General features: G+C 49.8%; 8 protein-coding genes across 8 annotated transcripts; 4 read left to right on the plus strand and 4 right to left on the minus strand.

The window, feature by feature from the left end:
• Nucleotides 1–701: 701 nt before the first annotated feature.
• Nucleotides 702–3,289, minus strand: An18g04610 (uncharacterized protein; the record flags this gene model as incomplete). Its single annotated transcript, XM_059745780.1, has 4 exons — nucleotides 702–1,353; nucleotides 1,495–2,945; nucleotides 3,014–3,171; nucleotides 3,250–3,289. The coding sequence occupies 4 exons, from the start codon at nucleotides 3,287–3,289 to the stop codon at nucleotides 702–704; spliced, it is 2,301 nt and encodes a 766-aa protein (XP_059602941.1).
• A 1,065-nt stretch (nucleotides 3,290–4,354) lies between these two features.
• Nucleotides 4,355–5,941, minus strand: An18g04620 (uncharacterized protein; the record flags this gene model as incomplete). The annotated part of the gene is made up of 2 exons (XM_001398883.1): nucleotides 4,355–5,620; nucleotides 5,678–5,941. 2 exons carry the CDS (start codon nucleotides 5,939–5,941, stop codon nucleotides 4,355–4,357), a joined length of 1,530 nt encoding a protein of 509 aa, XP_001398920.1.
• A 572-nt stretch (nucleotides 5,942–6,513) lies between these two features.
• On the plus strand, nucleotides 6,514–7,194 carry An18g04630 (uncharacterized protein; the record flags this gene model as incomplete). The annotated part of the gene is made up of 4 exons (XM_059745781.1): nucleotides 6,514–6,531; nucleotides 6,639–6,711; nucleotides 6,887–7,064; nucleotides 7,119–7,194. 4 exons carry the CDS (start codon nucleotides 6,514–6,516, stop codon nucleotides 7,192–7,194), a joined length of 345 nt encoding a protein of 114 aa, XP_059602942.1.
• Nucleotides 7,195–8,509: 1,315 nt separating this feature from the next.
• Nucleotides 8,510–10,082, minus strand: An18g04640 (uncharacterized protein; the record flags this gene model as incomplete). The annotated part of the gene is made up of 4 exons (XM_001398885.1): nucleotides 8,510–8,623; nucleotides 8,677–9,591; nucleotides 9,664–9,924; nucleotides 9,981–10,082. 4 exons carry the CDS (start codon nucleotides 10,080–10,082, stop codon nucleotides 8,510–8,512), a joined length of 1,392 nt encoding a protein of 463 aa, XP_001398922.1.
• Nucleotides 10,083–10,441: 359 nt separating this feature from the next.
• Nucleotides 10,442–11,569, plus strand: An18g04650 (uncharacterized protein; the record flags this gene model as incomplete). Its single annotated transcript, XM_001398886.3, has 2 exons — nucleotides 10,442–10,488; nucleotides 10,555–11,569. 2 exons carry the CDS (start codon nucleotides 10,442–10,444, stop codon nucleotides 11,567–11,569), a joined length of 1,062 nt encoding a protein of 353 aa, XP_001398923.1.
• Nucleotides 11,570–12,652: 1,083 nt separating this feature from the next.
• On the plus strand, nucleotides 12,653–14,531 carry An18g04660 (uncharacterized protein; the record flags this gene model as incomplete). The annotated part of the gene is made up of 5 exons (XM_059745782.1): nucleotides 12,653–12,775; nucleotides 12,810–13,270; nucleotides 13,328–14,032; nucleotides 14,086–14,441; nucleotides 14,473–14,531. 5 exons carry the CDS (start codon nucleotides 12,653–12,655, stop codon nucleotides 14,529–14,531), a joined length of 1,704 nt encoding a protein of 567 aa, XP_059602943.1.
• A 1,003-nt stretch (nucleotides 14,532–15,534) lies between these two features.
• On the minus strand, nucleotides 15,535–17,026 carry An18g04670 (uncharacterized protein; the record flags this gene model as incomplete). The annotated part of the gene is made up of 5 exons (XM_059745783.1): nucleotides 15,535–15,808; nucleotides 15,871–16,159; nucleotides 16,232–16,749; nucleotides 16,813–16,889; nucleotides 16,943–17,026. 5 exons carry the CDS (start codon nucleotides 17,024–17,026, stop codon nucleotides 15,535–15,537), a joined length of 1,242 nt encoding a protein of 413 aa, XP_059602944.1.
• A 23-nt stretch (nucleotides 17,027–17,049) lies between these two features.
• Nucleotides 17,050–17,871, plus strand: An18g04680 (uncharacterized protein; the record flags this gene model as incomplete). Its single annotated transcript, XM_059745784.1, has 3 exons — nucleotides 17,050–17,068; nucleotides 17,091–17,481; nucleotides 17,577–17,871. 3 exons carry the CDS (start codon nucleotides 17,050–17,052, stop codon nucleotides 17,869–17,871), a joined length of 705 nt encoding a protein of 234 aa, XP_059602945.1.
• Between the last annotated feature and the right edge of the window lie 87 nt (nucleotides 17,872–17,958).

The raw sequence follows: 17,958 nt of genomic DNA on the forward strand, positions 1-17,958 counted from the left end.
GATGTATGCACAGGTGCCCAAAAAGGAGAAGAAATGATCAACGGCTGATACAGCGCTATTATAAGCGAAAAGTGAATAGTAGGCGATTCGGTTCGAGAAGGGATATGTTTGTTTGAGAGGTTCCTGCAGTAGCTCGCATCATGGCCAACGGCACAGTACGCAGAAGCAGGAGTGAGCGTCTCACAGGGGGACCTGTGACCGGTGAGGGAAGAGCGGGGTCTAAACGCGAACGTGGAGGGTTGCAAGCAGAAATTTGAAGAGCTTGCGCTGCACTTAATCCATATTTCAGAAAGAATTTGTACTCTAACTGAGGGGGATGAAGCAAACCAGGATTATCGACAGGCACAAAGCCCATTCCAGCCCGCCGAAGGACTCCCGACCCCATTCTGCCGGGTGGCACCGCCTGCTGTTCCGTCCGCATCGTTGAAGTCTGGCGGTTGGAGTTGTGAACATCCATACCTCACTTGTATCAGTGGGCTAGCGGGTAAATAACCATCAGAAGGCTACATTTTGCACGACCTTGTTAGTTACATCCTGGTGCTTCGGAAGTGCAAGATATCTCTTGTTCGCATCCATTTTCTGTACCGGAGTGAAGTATCCGATTACGGAGTGTAAACCGTCACGTCTAGAATTGGAAGTATATCGCGTTGGTCTATGCAGCTAATCTGTACAAATACTCTTCCCATCTCTCCAATTGGGTATCACGGCTTCAAGAGTCCTGCACTCTGTCCCTGCTCTTCTTCGTCCGTCTCATATTCTTCATCCGTTTCCTCCTCTTCGTCCGTTTCCTCGTCCGTAACTTCCTCGTATTCAGAGTCAGTCACCTCTTCCTCTGTTTCTGTCTCCTCCTCAGTTTCCGTCTCGGGCTCCTCAAGCCACTGGTCGAGTGACTTCCCCTTCGCTGAGGAGGCAACCGCTACTCCGCGACCATCCCGTTGCCTGCTTGAAGTTGCAGCGGTACTTTCATGCTCCTTAAGGGCTCGGTCGAGCCTCTCGCCCGCAGTCATGGACGACTTTTCTACCACGCTTGGTTTGATATCGTTCTCCCGGAGGCGAGGGTCGGGTTCTTGTCCGAACTCAACCCATTCAGGGAGGTTTTGATAGCCCTTCAAGCCAAGCATGCCAGCGTCGGGACCAACCACGAGGGTCGAGGAGCCTATCAGCAGGTCCTTGCGTGTTTCTGACGGGCTCGGAGCGTGTGGAACAGGCTTTGGCGCAAGTAATAGCAGATTGGCCAGTTGTGTAGAAGAAGGAGAAGCGAGTAAAGCCTTGTATAGACGGGCTCGGTCGCGAAGATCGTAGGAAGTATCATATCGAGCAAGCAGAAGAAGGTACCGCCAGAGCAGCGTCATCCTGTCCTCTTCAGGTTCATCACTCTGCGGTTTCTCGTCGCCTGATTCTTCTTTCCGCTCCTCTTCGTTCTCCGTCCACTCGTTGACGATTTTTTCAGGCTTGGGCTCTGGTGGAGGCACTTCCTTTGGAGGGTTTCGCAACAGATGATGCAAATATACCTTAGCACCCAGAAGGATGATCTGCTGCTTAACGGCCTCGGATTCATTTGCAAAGTCTTGTACCAGAATGCGCAGGATGTCTGCCGCGATATTCCTCTCAGGCTCAACACCGGCAAATTCTCCGACCAGCCAAACAATGGTTGCTCTAGCATCCGGATTCTTCGTTAATCCCAAATGCTTGACAAGCTGAATCACCGTCTTCTCGTGAGCAGGTGGGTCCTGCTGGATGAGGTGTCTGATGACGGTCAAGGACTCTGAAACAAGGTTGTCGTCAAGACTCGTAATTTGACTCAGAAGGACGCGGAGACAATGATCAGCACTTCGAGGCTCACTCTGTGCGCAGCGTCCTATAGCACGCACGCTTTCTCGCACTAGGTCTGGGTCTGCGCTCTGTGAAAAGTGTTCCAGTTCGCTGAGAATCACACCCTTCAGGTGCAGCCCGCAGTGGGGAAAGAGTAAAGTGAGCACTTCCAGCTTGAGGCGCCAGATATGAGGCGGATCTACCGCGTGGACCAAAAAGTGCGTAGTGTATCTCGTAAACGGCTTAGGGTGTTTCAGGGCAACGGCGACGATGTTATATAGCGCAACATGCTGCGTATCTTGTGGGCTCCGAACCAGCGCAACCAGAGGACCAACGGCGGCTTCAAGATACTCGGGAGTGCCGAGGTAAAGGAAACACCGGACAACGCCAACAATGACAGCGGAGTTGCGATTTTGCAGCAACAGCTTGCAAGTACGTAAGAGAAATTCAAGATCAGGATCCAACACAAGCACTTCATGCTCGTTATCACCACCATTGCTCTCCGGTGTCTTATCGTCCTCGTAGAAGCCTTCAGAAACTGCCTGTTTACCTTTCTGGACCTTGCGAGGGAAGCACTTCCTAGCGTAAATGGTCAGAAGACGCAATGTCGAGAGTTGGCTCCACTCGTCCATGTCGACGAGCTTTTTGACGAGGCTTCGGTAATGCTTATGGATGAGGTCGATCCTGTCCGGACAAACGTCCAGGAAAGCGGCGACAGCAGGCCCAAGGACGAAGTACTGGCTATCACCGAGCAAAGTAGTAAGATATCCAATCAGCTGAGGGAGGGTACTTGGGTCCAGGCGATAGCACTTTGGGATTGCCAATGCTGCGGCTTTGCGAACATGTGGGCTCATGTCGCCGCAGCCTCTCTTGATTGCCAGGGACACAATCTGACTGATGACTGGCACTCTGATTCCCGACATTGTACGAAGCGCCATAGCACGCGAATGGGGGTTCTGATCGGTAAGGGACTTTTGGATAGCATTGATAGATAGGAGCGCAAGGTCCGGTTCCGCCTCCGCATGATGGACCAAGTAGATGTAGACCAACTTCTTGACCTCAAGGTTCGCACTAGCCACGTTTTTGACCACAGCCGAGAAGAAAGGGAGGGAAGGTTCGGATCGGTACATCAACTATGTGGCGCAAAATCAAAAGAGCGTCAGACAATGGACTCTTGCATGTAGGCATCTTGGGACCTTACCGTAATCACCCGGCGCATGCCATCCAGGACCTCCCGGTCATTTCGACTATCCAGAAGCTTTTTGATGTGAGCAGTAGCCAAATTCCGAGACGATAAACCCGTGCTAGACCCCTTACTCAGGGCTGCTGACTGGGCTGCTTCGAGGGTGAGCTCACGAGCTGCTCGCACGATCAGTTAGTCGATTTGTCCAGACGCGGAGGACAATTGGCGAGCAACTGTGCCCGGGGTGACATTACCTGTTTCCAGCATCGTGGATATCCTGGAAATGGTCTCCATTTTGGCCCCGGGGTCTTTCGCATAGGCGCAATAACAGATCAGACCTGGGGAGGGGGGGTTGTCCCTAATAGAGGGAGGGGAGCTGGAGGAAGTTGGGAGTTCCGCGGCGGCGGGCGGGCAGCTGACATGACGATTGGGTAACGTCCTTAACAACGGCTACTTTCCAGCATCCGCTAATCCCACTTGCTATCTTGGTAGCCATCACCGAGGCAGGAGATTAGGAGAACTTACTATTGTCTCCCCCTATGATAAATTATTAATTGAGAAATATCTAATTTCTACAAAGATTTACTATTGATTATGCTTGCAGCGAACAATTAGATCTCATGACAGCCTCCGATGGGAGGAGCTCATGCCTCGCGGCGTCATCTTTGCGTGACTGAGAAGTCGCTTTGGGGTAGCTCCATCTTTTATTCTTACGTTGTGTTTAATTTGGTGGAAGAATATTGCTGAATAGGACGACGTGATCAGCGAAGTCCAGCAGAAATTGCTCATATATCAGCACATATTTCCGAGATCAATAGCTTTCATCACACTATCCAATATGCGGAATGTCATGACCGGCCGCGCTTCAAACAGGAAATTCATGAGCGCAATTACTCAAGTGGGCTGGTGAGAGGCGACTTCGATACTTGACTGACCTCCAGACACCGGACATGCCTTTGTTGAAGATCTTGACTATACGTGAACTCGAGTACAGGTCGAATGTGCATTGAGAGGGGTGATTCTAATGATTAGCTGCCCGAGCGAAATTACTGCACCAAAGAAGATAAAGGAGCAAAAGTTGATACGGTTCAACTAGGAGGCTTCGGGTCAACATTAGGTTATGGATCATGGCATGAAACTAGAATATAGAGCACTGTAACTTTGCAAAACAACAAGGCCTGAAGCTTAATTACTCCCTGAAACGAAAAGGTTCTTGCCCGGTGGCACGTGGTTTACTGTCAGGAGTTTCAGAGACTTTTGTGCAGAACTAGCGTGCAGCCATGAAGTTGGCTAATTAGCTCCTATCTATAGAACGGTAGACTAGGATATCACCTTCCTAGACATCTCGGTCTACATGATTTATACCCTCGCCATCGTGAACAATCTTCTCACGATCTTCGCCTTACTCGTCATACTGGGTACTCTGCTCGTTGTTCTGGCCACGGGCCCTTGGAGCACGGCATCGTTGTCCCTACTTTGGACTTCACCTTTTAGAGGATCGCTGTCAGGGGCAGCATTTTCCAACTCTGCTACCTTCCACGCTCGTACAAGCCAGAGACAAATGCATGCTGCCATGAACATGAAACCGACAAACACTTGGGCATGCAGAAAGTTGGTTTCGTTATCAGTTCGTAGCCAAAGGGCAATCGGTTCAGCAAATGTGCTCGGGATGACCACCGAAAGCCAGAAGATCGACAAAGCAGATGGTAAGAGCTGTAAACCCACAACCTCTGCACCTACTGGAGCTACAGTAGTCGTGAAGGTTGCAGCAACCGGGCCGCTAATCAGAGCGTAGAAGATAAGGACCCCGAAATTTTTGGCAAAGATCCAGATGACGAGAGAAAACAGGCCCGCCAGAAATGTACAAGCGAGAGCGGTGTTCAGCCGTCCAAAGCTATCGCTGACGTACCCTATAACAGGTCGTCCAAGGCCTCCTCCAAGGTTGAACATGGCACCAAGAATCGAGCCTTGAGATGCTGTCAGGCCTACAGTGCTTGCGTAGTCGGGGATGGAGAACAGAAGGGCCACGTAGCCCAGCACGCTAAAACAACCCCAGGCCAAAGTGAGCAGGAATTCTGGTCTTTTCAAAAGCTCGGTATGGAAGGCGATTTGAACAGCTCCAATGGCTTTGTTTCGATCCTTCACAATGATAGCAGAGAAGCCGCACGCAGCAGCGGAGACAATCGCCAGGATACGGAAAGCCCATCCAATGCCCAAATTCTGGATCATGGCACTTGTAGCTAACGAGTAGATAAGGCCTCCAATTCCTGATCCCGCCGTTGCAATACCATTCGCAAGAGAACGACGGCGGGTAAACCACTGAGGAATGATGCCAACAGTAGCACTGAATTGCATTCCCATTCCAAATCCGAAACACAGAGCTTGACTGAGAAACAACTGCCAAATCTGACCCGCCCACGACGCTCCTAATAGTGCCGCGGTCTGCAATGTAATACCAATCATCAAGGTAGCCCTTGTCCCCCATACTCGGGTTGTGATTGTTGCGACCGGCGCGATGAATTGTGCCATACTGAGAGAGAGGCCTCCGACAAAGGCATAGTCGAGGTCTGATGCACCTGGGAATGTGTTCGTGTCCAAATAATGGGCCAAGAAAACACCGTAGGCCTAATTTGCAAAGGAAATTAGTGAATTAAGACTTGCCTGGAGGCAATGAGACCTTACACTGTTGATGCCCCAAGTATGGGCATTGACCAAAAAGACACACACCACACAGACCCAGCCATAACCACCATCAACTTCTGTTGGTGCTAGTGGTTGAGCTTGCTCGGTGTCTGAGGTTACCGGTCCGTTATCGACTGGGTCATTTTTAGACAGCGCCTTGTCTGACAAGTCAGTGGAAGGGACAATGGAGTCGTGACCAAGTGAAATTGTTGTTATTGTGCGACTTGAGTCATCATGCTTCTCTGACGACTGTTCTTTGTTCATTATCAACAGATAGGGGTTGGAAAGAAAAGAGGAAAATGATATGTTAGGAGAAAGAGAATAGTGCCACTGAAGCAGAATATCGCTTAGTTAGAAGGGATGCACTGCATAGATTAGTAGATGATGAGAATGCGTCAAGTCTCAGCTCAGAGGCCGTATGTGAGACCGTGGCCAAGGCCAAGTTAAACAACGGTGTTCGACTAACTAGCTACTATATTGGTTGAGTCATACCATCATGGTGCTCAATGTGACCATTGGCCGACAAAGGAATTGCGTTCACTGGCTTGGCGTGCATAAGCCTGTCTATGTTGTCTAGATAGCCCCGGGATCTCCAGCTATTGTTGGGATGGTAGACTTGAAGTGTGGAGACCTTTAATCCTCCAGTTATCAGTTGCTCTGCTACGGAGTACATCTCGTTAGAACTTGAACCAATGACTTTCCTACGTCTCAGTATGCTGATACAGCTCCCCACCTTCTTCGCGGGCCCCTTGGAAGGACTGCGCGTATTCAACTTGGAACTAGTAGTTTGTTTAAGGATGAGCACTGCTAGCTCCACTAGGCAGGAGGAAAGGAAGATGACGGAAATAGGGAGGGTCGGGAGCTATCTACGCCCTACGGTTTACTCCGTACCTTATCTGAGCTAACAAGGATCGGGAGCCAGTAGTACTATCTGTTTACTCCACACGGTGGAATCTATCAGGTGTTATCACAAAGTACTTTGTATAGCGAGTTGGGGAAGCAAAAGCGCCCCCAAAGTGGGGCCGAGACCGGAGGTCGGAGACCGTCGGGGGCATCTCTGACTTGCCCTACATCTAGATGGGATAGGACCTTTTTGCCTCATTTGGAGAATCGCCGACGACAATAACAGGGGACCCTAGTAGGTTTGCTACTTATTACGTAGATGAACACGTACGATAGTCGGGCTTTTCCCCCATTGGAATGACTCAGGACGCGCAGAGTTCATTGCCGTTACAGACGCTCAAGCCCTCCTGGGATTTAAGATGCTTAGTGAGACGGAGGGTATTATCCCGGCTCTCGAGTCAGCTCATGCTATCTATAGCGGTGCCAAGATGGCCAGGAACATGAAGAAAATCCAAGATGTTGTGATATATGTTAGTGGCAGAGGGTAGGTTTTTACTTGCACATTGTAATTCGTACCCTTAACTGACTTGTTTGCCAGCGACAAGGATATACAGAGTGTGGCGGATGAACTTCCCAGACTTGGACCACAGATTGGATGGGACTTGAGGTTCTGAAATAGACCTACTAAGCGGCGTGTCACTGTTGTCTGAACTTAATATTTTGACACCCCATAGTAAGTCTAAATGTAGTTGAGATAACTAGTATAGGGTCATTTCATTGCAGTTGACCAAGCTGCGTCATTGAATTCATTAAGCAGAAATCATCTAGTTTTGTTTGATAGATTAAAAAAAAACCCACTTATATAGATGAAGTCACCTTACTACATAGTCTCCCATACGACCAATAACATAAATGGATTGGTAGCAAATAAACGCACCAATCAAAATTACCACCACACCAACGATTCAACTTCATGCATCAATCCACCCTCTCCAACACCTAACCCAACTAGTAGTGTTAGGTCCTAGATAGCTTAGCGCAAGTAACGCGCTCCGCAAATTATCCATCTATCCATTTACATACTTCATAAATAACTTTCTAAAACTCCATCCCAATAATGATCAGAACAGCCCCAACCCGACAAATCTACACCACCAGCGACCGTGTAATAGATTTCCTCCAATACATCATCACCCAAGATGCTCCCACCACACTACTACTCATATGCTCAACAAAAGAGCAATTCTTAGAGCATTTATTACTCGCCTCCTCCTCTTCCTCCTCGGGATCAGGAACTGAAGAACACCGACATCATCATCAGATACTCACTAAAAATACCATCGGGGTGCTCTCTAAATCGAGCAGTATCAAGATAGTCTATTGTCCTACGCTGGAAAATCTTCGAGCGTATTTGTCTGTGATACGTTCGCCGGAAGGGAAAGCAGCAGGAGGAGGAGGCTTGCAAGGAGAGTTAATTACAGAGGAGAAGGAAGAGCAGACGAGAAGAACTCCATCTCTGATGGCTATCCTGGGCCCGTTGGCTTTACATGTTCCTACTTCGGAGTTCTCTGCCCAGGGGTTGTCTAGGACGTTTGCGGCGGCGGTGGAGGTGGCGGCTCGAAAGGGGATGGATCTTGTGCTGTGTGAATGTAGGGATGCTGTTGATTCTAACGGGGGTGGGAATGGGAGGGGGGAGGTGTTATGGCATACGCAGGTGCCGCTGTTGAATAGCTCTGTGCGGGTTGGGGAGGAAAGTACTTCGTATCGAGGGGGAAGAGTACCTGTTAAAAGGGTCCTGCAGCGGTGGTTTGAATTCAATGACGATGAGGCTCCGATTATGGACACTACAGACATAGACGTTTGACGATTTGAAAGGACAGCAATAGAGCAAAATATGTGCTATGAGACAATATAAACCCCCATAATCAACCGGGTATCCTTAAACCAGTCCTAAAACTCCCGATTTGACACCATAATGAATTTCCAAATTTATAGGCATTTCTCCATGTCCGTGATATAGAGTTTGATGTGTGACTCCAACTTCAAGTACTCATCGTGAGCGCTTTGGATTTCGCTCTCAATGTTCTCCTTGAGATCGGCCATCTGGATGGAAATTAGTAAAGCATGCAAAGCCGAAGGAAACAAGAGACATTTACCTTCTTCTCAGTTTGTTCGATCCGGATTCTCCTCCGCTCCATGTCGCGTTGCTTTTCAGCTCGCTCCTCCCGGAGTTGTTTCTGAACTTCCCGGAGTTCCTCCATGCGCGCCTGCGCTACTTCGGCTTTTTCTTGAGCATTTTTCCGTAAAGCCTCGATCCTCTCATTCCATCGTGCCAGCTGCCGCTGCAGCAACTTCTCGGTCTGCTCCACTTCCCTGACATTATTCCCCCGCTCTGAAATGGCTTCTCTATTCCTAGAGGCCCTTGACTCTTCATCATCTTCCTTTTGCAGTTCCACGGATATATCTTCGAGAAGGCGCACACAAGCTTGCACGTCGTTACTAACGACCGTAAACGTGTCCGATGATGTTTGCAGAGCTCTCGCTCGTTTCTCCATCGCGTCGATTTGCGCTTTCTCACGAAGGAGATTTTCCGACAATTCACTCAGCGACGACTGGAGAGAGATGGGGCTCTCCATAACATAGGGACGCAGTTTCTCGACTTCTTGTCGCGTACGAACGACCTTTTCCGTCTTCTCCTCAAGCTGCGCTTGCCGTCTTGCCTTATCCGCCTTGGCTCTTTCTAGCATCTCGGCCACTCGCTCTTGGTTTCGTCGCAATTCGAGTAGCCGTGCTTTCAACTCGTCATTCCGTCGTACCTTCTCCTTAACCTGTGCCTCGTTGGCCTTCAGAGTCCGGCGCATTTCCTCGAGGCGCTGCTCCATCTCCTGGTTCTCCGTGTACAGGGTGTCAATGCGCGACTTGACCTTCTCGCCCTTGTTGAAATGCTCATCAATAACGGGCGTTTGAGATTCGCGGAATCTGACAAAGTTGATGAGGTAGGAGAATATCTTAACGAGTCGATCATGCGTTGGCTTGGTGAGATCGGTAAACATAAAATCATTGACACCACACTATGTTTCCATATGCCGTGTTAGGTCCGACTGAGCTCATCTGTTTCAAATAAGAAGCGGGTTTATACGCACCTCCATCATCAACCGCCGTAAGCTGGTAAAGAACCCCATGAGGTTGCGCGTGTCGGTAGGTACAATGTCGGGGTAGTCGCCACAGATATCGTCCGCCGCCGCTCGCATCGCTGGCTCGACGGTTTCGCGTGTCATATTCATAAGGAGCTCGGCAAACCATTCAAAGACCATTTGAATCTGTTGCGGGTTTGGCTTGATCAAGTCGGCGGCGGTGAAGGGGATGCCTATGTCATTAATGCATCCTGCGATTTCCTTGTCCGGCTAATAGCAGCGTTAGATATTGTAAGCGAAGAGGCCTTGTTCAACTGCGAACTAACCAGGCGCATAAGAGCATCATTCTCATCCTCCTTCTTGCGACCTCTATTGTGGTGTTGCTGGGAGCCATGGAATTGCTGGCTCATTCGGCTGCCGTACGCCATTGTTTCTCACAGTCCAAGCTAAGATGGTGAGCCGCAGGAATCACTCGAACACGATCAAGGCAGAGTGGTGGCGAGATTGATGCCCGCTCGATGGATGTTATGATGATTGTTTACTGCGCAGGACTCGCATGGCAACCAGAAGTGGACTAGCGCGGTTGGAGAGGGGCACTACGGACAAACAATGCAAACCTACTCCACGCTTCCCTTTTTCGATGACTCTTTGCGGCGGCCACAGCGGAATTACCTGTGATTTGTAAATCAGTGTTAGAGAGAGCTCTTTTGCCGTGAACGCGAGATTTTCCAGCTCACGTCTCTCAGATCCTCGGCGTATCATAGCTTCTCGGCGATTTTCAGACATCATGGCAGCTCCCACATCAGGCTCATCGGCCGCCGCCAAGCCGTTCGAGTAAGTCACCTACTTCACAACCAGGAAGTCCTAGTCCTTTGGATCACTAATATATCTTCTTTCTAGCATTGTCGCGACATACAATGACTTGCTCCGCTCCGATCCAGACCTCACTATGCCAATTGCAGCTATCGAAGCTCTGGTACTACTCCTTACAAACTCTCCCTCCTCGACGATATCCGAGACGCTCGACCTTCTCGAGAAATCCACTGCACACCTGAAACAGTCGATCCCGAACCCCATTGGTCTCTCTGCTGGAACCGACCTCTTCCAGCGATACCTGATTACTACCCTGCAGAGACCCGGACAGCTCGGGCCCGCAGGTGATTTCAACGCGATCAGGGCGCATCTTCTGTCGAACGGACGGTTGTTTATCAGACGTGCGAAAGAGAGTCGGGACAAGATCGCGGCGTTTGGACGAGGCTTTGTACGCGATGGAAGCACGGTTCTGACGAATGGAGGATCACGAGTTGTCGCTTCGTTGCTACAGAAGGCCGCGGACGAGAAGGGCGGCCCGTCAGCCGTGCGGTTCAAGGTGATCTATGTCCTGTCATCGGCGAAGGGGACTGGCGCGCATCCCGATGAGCCGGAGGGTATGGAGACTGTGCGCGCTCTCCGGGCGAAGGGTGTTCCTGTCGCTACGATCCCGGAGTCGGCTGTTGCCTACTCGATGGGCAAGGCCGATACTGTCATCGTTGGTGCCGAGGGTGTGGTTGAAAACGGTGGTATCGTGTCGCGCATGGGAACCTACCAGATCGGTCTTCTTGCGAAGGCTATGGGCAAACCCTTTTACGTTGTGGCGGAGAGCCACAAGTTCGTCCGTATCTACCCGCTCAGCCAGTATGATTTGCCTATTGAGCAGCGCGTGATCGATTTCAAGACTGAAGAAGATGTCGCCGACGAGGCGAAGCAACAGCAAGCTTTGTCTACGGATACAGTCGATGCCAAGGCCGTCAACACGGCGGACAGCGCTGATGTAGTTGACTTCACTCCCCCCCATCTGATCTCTGCCTTGATTACGGACAGCGGTGTTTTGACACCAAGTGCGGTCAGTGAGGAGCTGATTAAGATTTGGTTCTAATTCTCCATTTCCATTCCGCGCTCTTCCATACAGGCATGAGACGTGGAGCTTGTGATGTCTTTTAAAAACTAAATGAAGCGGATTGGCGTTAAGGTCATGATATCTCCGGACGCTTAAGGTGTTTATTGGTTTGCAATGTGTTGTCTATCTGCAAATCTCAAAGAAAATACAACTGAATAGATCTAGAATTACACTTCCGACAGGAACCGTAGCAAATATCTACTAGTTCTAATGTACAATATGCGGAATCCCGGTACATTGGCTAACCACAGCCACACCCGCCGCCAGTGTTTCATGCAAGACTAAGATTATCATAGAACATCTCACCGCTTTGGTGATGTTTCTGTTTAAGGGGCAGATGTAGTTGGCTACTAGTAGTCAGCATACCTGGCTATGAATTACGTGAGGAATCTGACGCTGAAGCGTGAGAGGCACTGCTCGAAACCTAACTTGCGTCATAGTACTATGTTTGTATATTGTAAACTATGCAATTTGCGGGGGACATTCTGCCCAGGTTATCCTCATTCAAGGCAGCAGGCGGTGAAGGAGGCAACTGACTTGCCATATTAGGCTGGAAGTACCAAACTACGTAACTAGTAAAGGCTGCTCCCCTTATGATTTCATCCCGCGATGGGACATCCTATCCTGTTCATGAACTCCTACCATGTAGTTTGTCCTGCCCCTGCAGCCGCCATTGGCTTTCTTTTTCTTACTATACCACGCTCCAAGCCTTGTTCATGAGGTGTCATCTGTCTTACTCCCTACATTCAAGCCTGTACACCTGATACCGTTGATCGCAAAAGACTTTCCGCCCTACGCCTCCTTGTCTCTGCGCGGTTTCGTATTCGTTTTTGTTGATCGGCCGCTGCACGAGCCAGCCTTACCAGCCCGCGGTCATACTCCGTCTCTTGCTATAGGATCCACCTCAAACGTCCAGCAGTCAACCCCCTTCCTGTCTGTGTCAGCTTTCTGCATGTGTCAGATTCCGTTTATCTATATAACTATTGGGGTGCTGGCTCTCCGGTTCCTTGGATCCATGTGAAACGACGAATTTCTCCTATTGCTTTTGTCTCTGCCCGCAGCATGTCTTCGGCCGTTCAACCGCCTAATGGCTCCCCTTTACTACGGCCCCGTGCCGTTCCGGGGACGAAGAATCTAGACGATTTGACAGCAATTTCCCCCTTGGAGAAAGCTGATTCGAGGCGAGTACTTGCATATACCATTACTACGAATGCTAGAGCTAATGTCCCATACTAGTGGTCGCTCAACGCCGGTCCCCGACGATGCTCCTCCCTCCGTGCATTCAATCTCCACGGCAAGAAAGCAAGCCCGAGCCCGGACTCGAATTTTCTATACAATCGATTATGTCCCTCGAGTATCGCACTTTGACCCGCGGAGCGAGTACCGCGACTTCCGCGGCTTCTATACCCTGTTTTGGATTGCATTGTTTATCATGGTCGTTACTACGATGCTTCGGAATATCAAGGATACCGGATATCCTCTGAGGATCAGAGTATGGAGTCTGTTGTCTGAAAATGTGTGGTCCATGGGCTTCAGCGACGTGGCCATGGTGGTCAGTAGTGCAGTGGTCCTGCCGCTTCACCATCTCATACGAAACAGCGGTAGCTTGTTGCGCTGGGGAAGAGGTGGCATGGTCGTGCAAAGCATTTTCGAGGCCGGCTGGGCCATTCTATGGATCAAGTAAGATTGGCATCTCACTGTACCTTTAGCTAGATGCAGAAGCTAACCATACCCTAGTTGGCCATTTATGATGCGCTGGACCTGGACGGCCCAGGTCTTCTTCACCCTCCATACTCTAACCATTCTGATGAAGGTGCACTCCTACGCGTTCTACAACGGCCATCTGAGCGAGACGCAACGTCGACTAGCCTCGCTCGACAAGCCAGGGAAAGTCTCAATGGAAGCGCCAATCCCATACCCGGATGCATCCCCCCGTCGACGCTCGGTAGTTAGGCGTGCGAGCCACCATGCACGCTCCGAGTCAATCGCTGAACTGCGCGAGGACCTGGCCACAGAGCTCACCTCTCCATTGGGGAATGTCACCTATCCTCAGAATCTTACCGTTGTCAATTATGTCGACTTCATTTTCTGCCCCACTCTCTGCTACGAGCTGGAATATCCTCGAAGCAAGGAAAGACGGTGGATCGAAATTGGCTTGAAGACTTTGGCTATCTTTGGATGCATTTTCTTATTGACATTAACAAGCGAAGAGTTTATCCTCCCTGTCCTGACAGAGGCCAACATTCAATTGCACAGGGTGTCAAGCGCGGCCGACAAAGCCCTGATCCTTGCAGAGACCATCAGCATGCTACTGTTCCCGTTCATGGTCACGTTTCTTCTTGTGTTCTTGGTGATATTCGAATACGTTTTGGGCGCTTTCGCGGAACTAACGTGTTTCGCTGATCGTCACTTTTACTCGGACTGGTGGAATTCCTGCGACTGGTCAGTGGAGACCTATAAAGCCTCTTTGATGCTGGCCACTAATCTGGCCGCAGGCTCGAGTTCTCCCGTGAATGGAACATTCCCGTTCACCACTTCCTCCGCCGCCACGTATACTTCCCCTCGCTATCGAACTTCTCCAAACCGGTCGCCATGTTCATCACTTTCCTCGTCAGCGCTATTGCCCACGAGTTGGTCATGAGCTGCATCACCAAGAAGCTCCGCGGCTACGGATTCCTAGCGATGATGCTCCAGCTACCCATCGTTGCAGTACAGAAGTCCAAATACGTCCGAGGAAAGACAACACTCAACGTATTTATTCCCTCCCACTATGACTTCTCAGAAGCAGGTACTGACTCTTATTCCACAGAACCTCTTCTTCTGGTTATCTATGATTTTCGGACTATCACTAGTAAGTCAATCACCTACCTTACACTCCAAAGCCAAGGGGAATAATCATCCTGACCTATCACAGATGTGTGCGCTTTACGTCCTCGTCTAGACACACGAAGTCGAATTTTCCCGGTAGCTGTTGGCTACACTCAACTCCCTGACCTCTCTAGCACCATCATCCTGTCCCAGACCTGTAACATACACTATTGGACGGATATCATTTGTGGTACCTGTCTCTTATCATTTCACTTACATATATACTACTATACACACATACATGCATGTTCAATTCAGTTTTATATATACCCTGCTTGTTGTTTTGACATTGTATATCATCAGTTGGGTTTTTTGCACATATTTCATCCTTGGTATATCGTCTTATTTTTCTTTTTGCTTTCTTTCTTATTATTTTACTACCGTTTATCAATTGTATCCCGCGCAAGACTATCTTGCGTTAGGAGAAAGACACTAGACGGTCTATCCAAATGTTGATTCTAGAGATGGACATGTGTATAACCCCTATTATATTGATGGGTTTAGATAAACAACTTAGATACAGGATAAGAAGGAAACGCCACTTGATTAAGTTAGGTGGGACCATGATCACGACTTGAGTACTCTAAGCAGTTGGATCCAGCTATACCTAGCTAGTACTACGAATATTACTTTCCCTATATACCCACTTCCCAAATATACGACTTGTCGTTTAAGATTCCGAATAGAACAAAAAATCTTAAAGACACCAGCGACACAAGGCCCAAGCGATAAAAAGACCTAAAAGATACTATAGATTGTTTCACAGAAACAAACCCCACTCACCAGCGGCTTCGTGCCTGAGTGCCTGACTCTATATCCAATTTGTGTTCCTAGAGCAACGCAGCCAAACGCGAAACGCCGTTAATGAACCAAAGATCAACCAATGACAAAGGTGCGCCCATTCCAAGAAGCTGAAGCACTTGTATTGCGAGAGCGATAGATAACCAGTATCAAACAAAACCTGATGTGTCCGATCCGTCAAGGACAAGACACGTGACGTCACCGATCAAGGCGACGTACTCTTGATTTCAAGTTGGACGTATGATGTGTATGCAAGATGATATGAGCCGAACAACTTACATATGCTCGATCGGCTCTTCAGGGAGGAGAATTTCTCGGTCGCGGCGAGAACTAGGAAGGCAGGCTTTGAGCGGCGGGCGGACAATGTCGTTAAAGAGGAAAGTTCCGTAAACGAGGAGCGCGAAGCCGACGACTTGTAGCCATTTGAAAGTCTCCCAGCCCAGAGCGAGGGAGACGAGCCAGATGAAAAGGGTCCGGCAGGTGTCGATTGTGCTGCGGGAAGTAGCGGATACGGTGCGGGTGACGGAGAGACCGAAGAAGTTGAATCCGCTGAGGCAGTCGTGGTTAGTATGCTGTAGATGAATAAGGAGGAAGGTTAGGAGGAAACTCACCCAATGCTAATCATAATCAAGAAACTGGACATGGCAATTGCTCGGTTGTTGAAGACCTGGCTCCATCCTTCCTTTGCATCGAAGTAGCCGTAGCGGCCGGCCTCGGTGCGTCCAATGGTCAAGTACAAGATGATCGAGCCGATGACGGTGACAGAGAACCCGAAAATACCTTCCCAGCCAACAACCTGGAGGGGGTCCATTTCATAGTTTTCCAAGATCCACTCTTCCAGGACGAATTGGGACGCAGTGAAGATCTGGGCTGCAGCTATAAGCAGCACCCCAACGACAGCTTTCAGTGCTTCCGGAGACCGCGTTGTGGCCTGGATTTCCCTGATAGCATGGGTCATGACGGTGGCAGCACTTCCTTGGGTGACGTCGTGTCCTTGGTTGTCCGCGAAGAGGGCACCTGCAAGACCGACCAGAGCAACACCTAGGACCACAATGAACAGCGCCAGCCAATGATAGAGATGAAGTTTGCGGTGGAGAAAAAGAACACTAAAGAGGCCGACGAATAAAACGAGGGCGCCGCGAGTCATCTGGTAGACACTGGCAGCGACGAAGAGCAACCCGACGTTCATCAGAGTTGTGCCCGCAATGTCGCAGCATGCTGGTGCAGCAAGAAGAAAGATCTTGTATCCACGAAGGTGAATGCGACCGTCTGCTAAAGTGGCGGGCTTCGTGACATCATTTGAAGCTTCTGGTCCTCTGATTGTATAATCTTCCTCCTCGTCGAGTCCTTCAGTGTTATTGACAGGGTGATAGCCACCAGCCAGAAGAGGCGAAGAGTTGTTGGACAAGCGCGGGGCAATATACCGTTGATACAGATGGGTCATGAGGATCACCAGCCAGCATCCCATTTCTCCGGTGAACATCTGGATACTGCCGTCCAAGGGAGATTGTGAGCCGGAGCATGCAAGCTAGCACAAAGAGGGGAATGCCTACGTTTGGATGACAGGTTGCTCAAAGGTGCGACGGTATTTGGGAGAGGGCGAATCGCAATTCCATACACATTGCATGTCCTGTTCGTCGGGTGAGCCAAGAGGTGTGGTAGACCACAGTAAGGAAGTCCAACCTGGTATTTGTTGAGGATGGTGTTGCACACCCCAGTGACGAGCATCATCGTCACCAGGAACGGAACAGCAGCCTTGTTCGCCATGATGCCCGGAGCCTGATAAGAATATGGGGGGACAAAAAAGTGGTTGTTGAATGGTACGAAGCAGGGGAGGAGGTAGAGGAGGTAACTAGAGCGATAGATAAGCCACTCGGTGGCTCACGTGGGTGGAGTGATAAGGTGGTCACAGGGAGGGAGGGAAGGTGTGGGTTAGTTGGCCAAGTCCGGAAGCTGATGGTGGGTGGGAAGGCGAGAGAAATTCAAGGCACATTCAAGTCGATTGGCAATGTGAGTCTTCAAGAGCAATCTAGCAAACCGGGAGCTATTGAGCACCCATCCTGGAAGGCCGAGGATACAAGATGGGAGAAACACGGAACAAAGCAGACGAGGATGATGGAAGATGGAGGGAGAGAGTTCATGGGGAAAGAAGAGCCACAGCTTTCGGTGGACAGGCGAACCTTATCGGCAGCTGATCCCGGAGTGGGTCTTGTCACGGGTCCGTATGGGGCGTATCATTACGGCGGACATACGGACAACCAATAACTACAGGAAAATATAACGAACTGTAGTGGTGTATACCTGGGGATAACCTAAGGACGCAGATGCGAAACGTATACAGATGGAATATTGGTGTAATTAAAGCTAGACTAGATGGTGCTTCAGACCAGTCATGGGATACATCCAGTTACCCTCAGCCCTATTCTTCTTCAGGCCGTGGCAGTTCTCACTCTTCAAATCACCCCCGAGAGAGCCTTGCTCCCAGGGCGACTCAGCAAATAAACCCTCTTTTTTTATCGCTCGCTCCATCCAACGCCGCGCCAGAAGAATACCGACCAGTGAAAAGGGGGAAAAAAGAAGAAGAAAGAAACACACAACATGTCAAGCACTAGAAATGACAAGTCCTCCTCGGCTTAATGTACAGTAATCATTCGTGGTCCATGCCAATTGACATGGTAATCCGCACGCCTTTCGCCGGC

This window comes from Aspergillus niger (assembly GCF_000002855.4).
Source record: "Aspergillus niger supercontig An18".
In the NCBI taxonomy this organism is placed as follows: Eukaryota; Fungi; Ascomycota; class Eurotiomycetes; order Eurotiales; family Aspergillaceae; genus Aspergillus; species Aspergillus niger.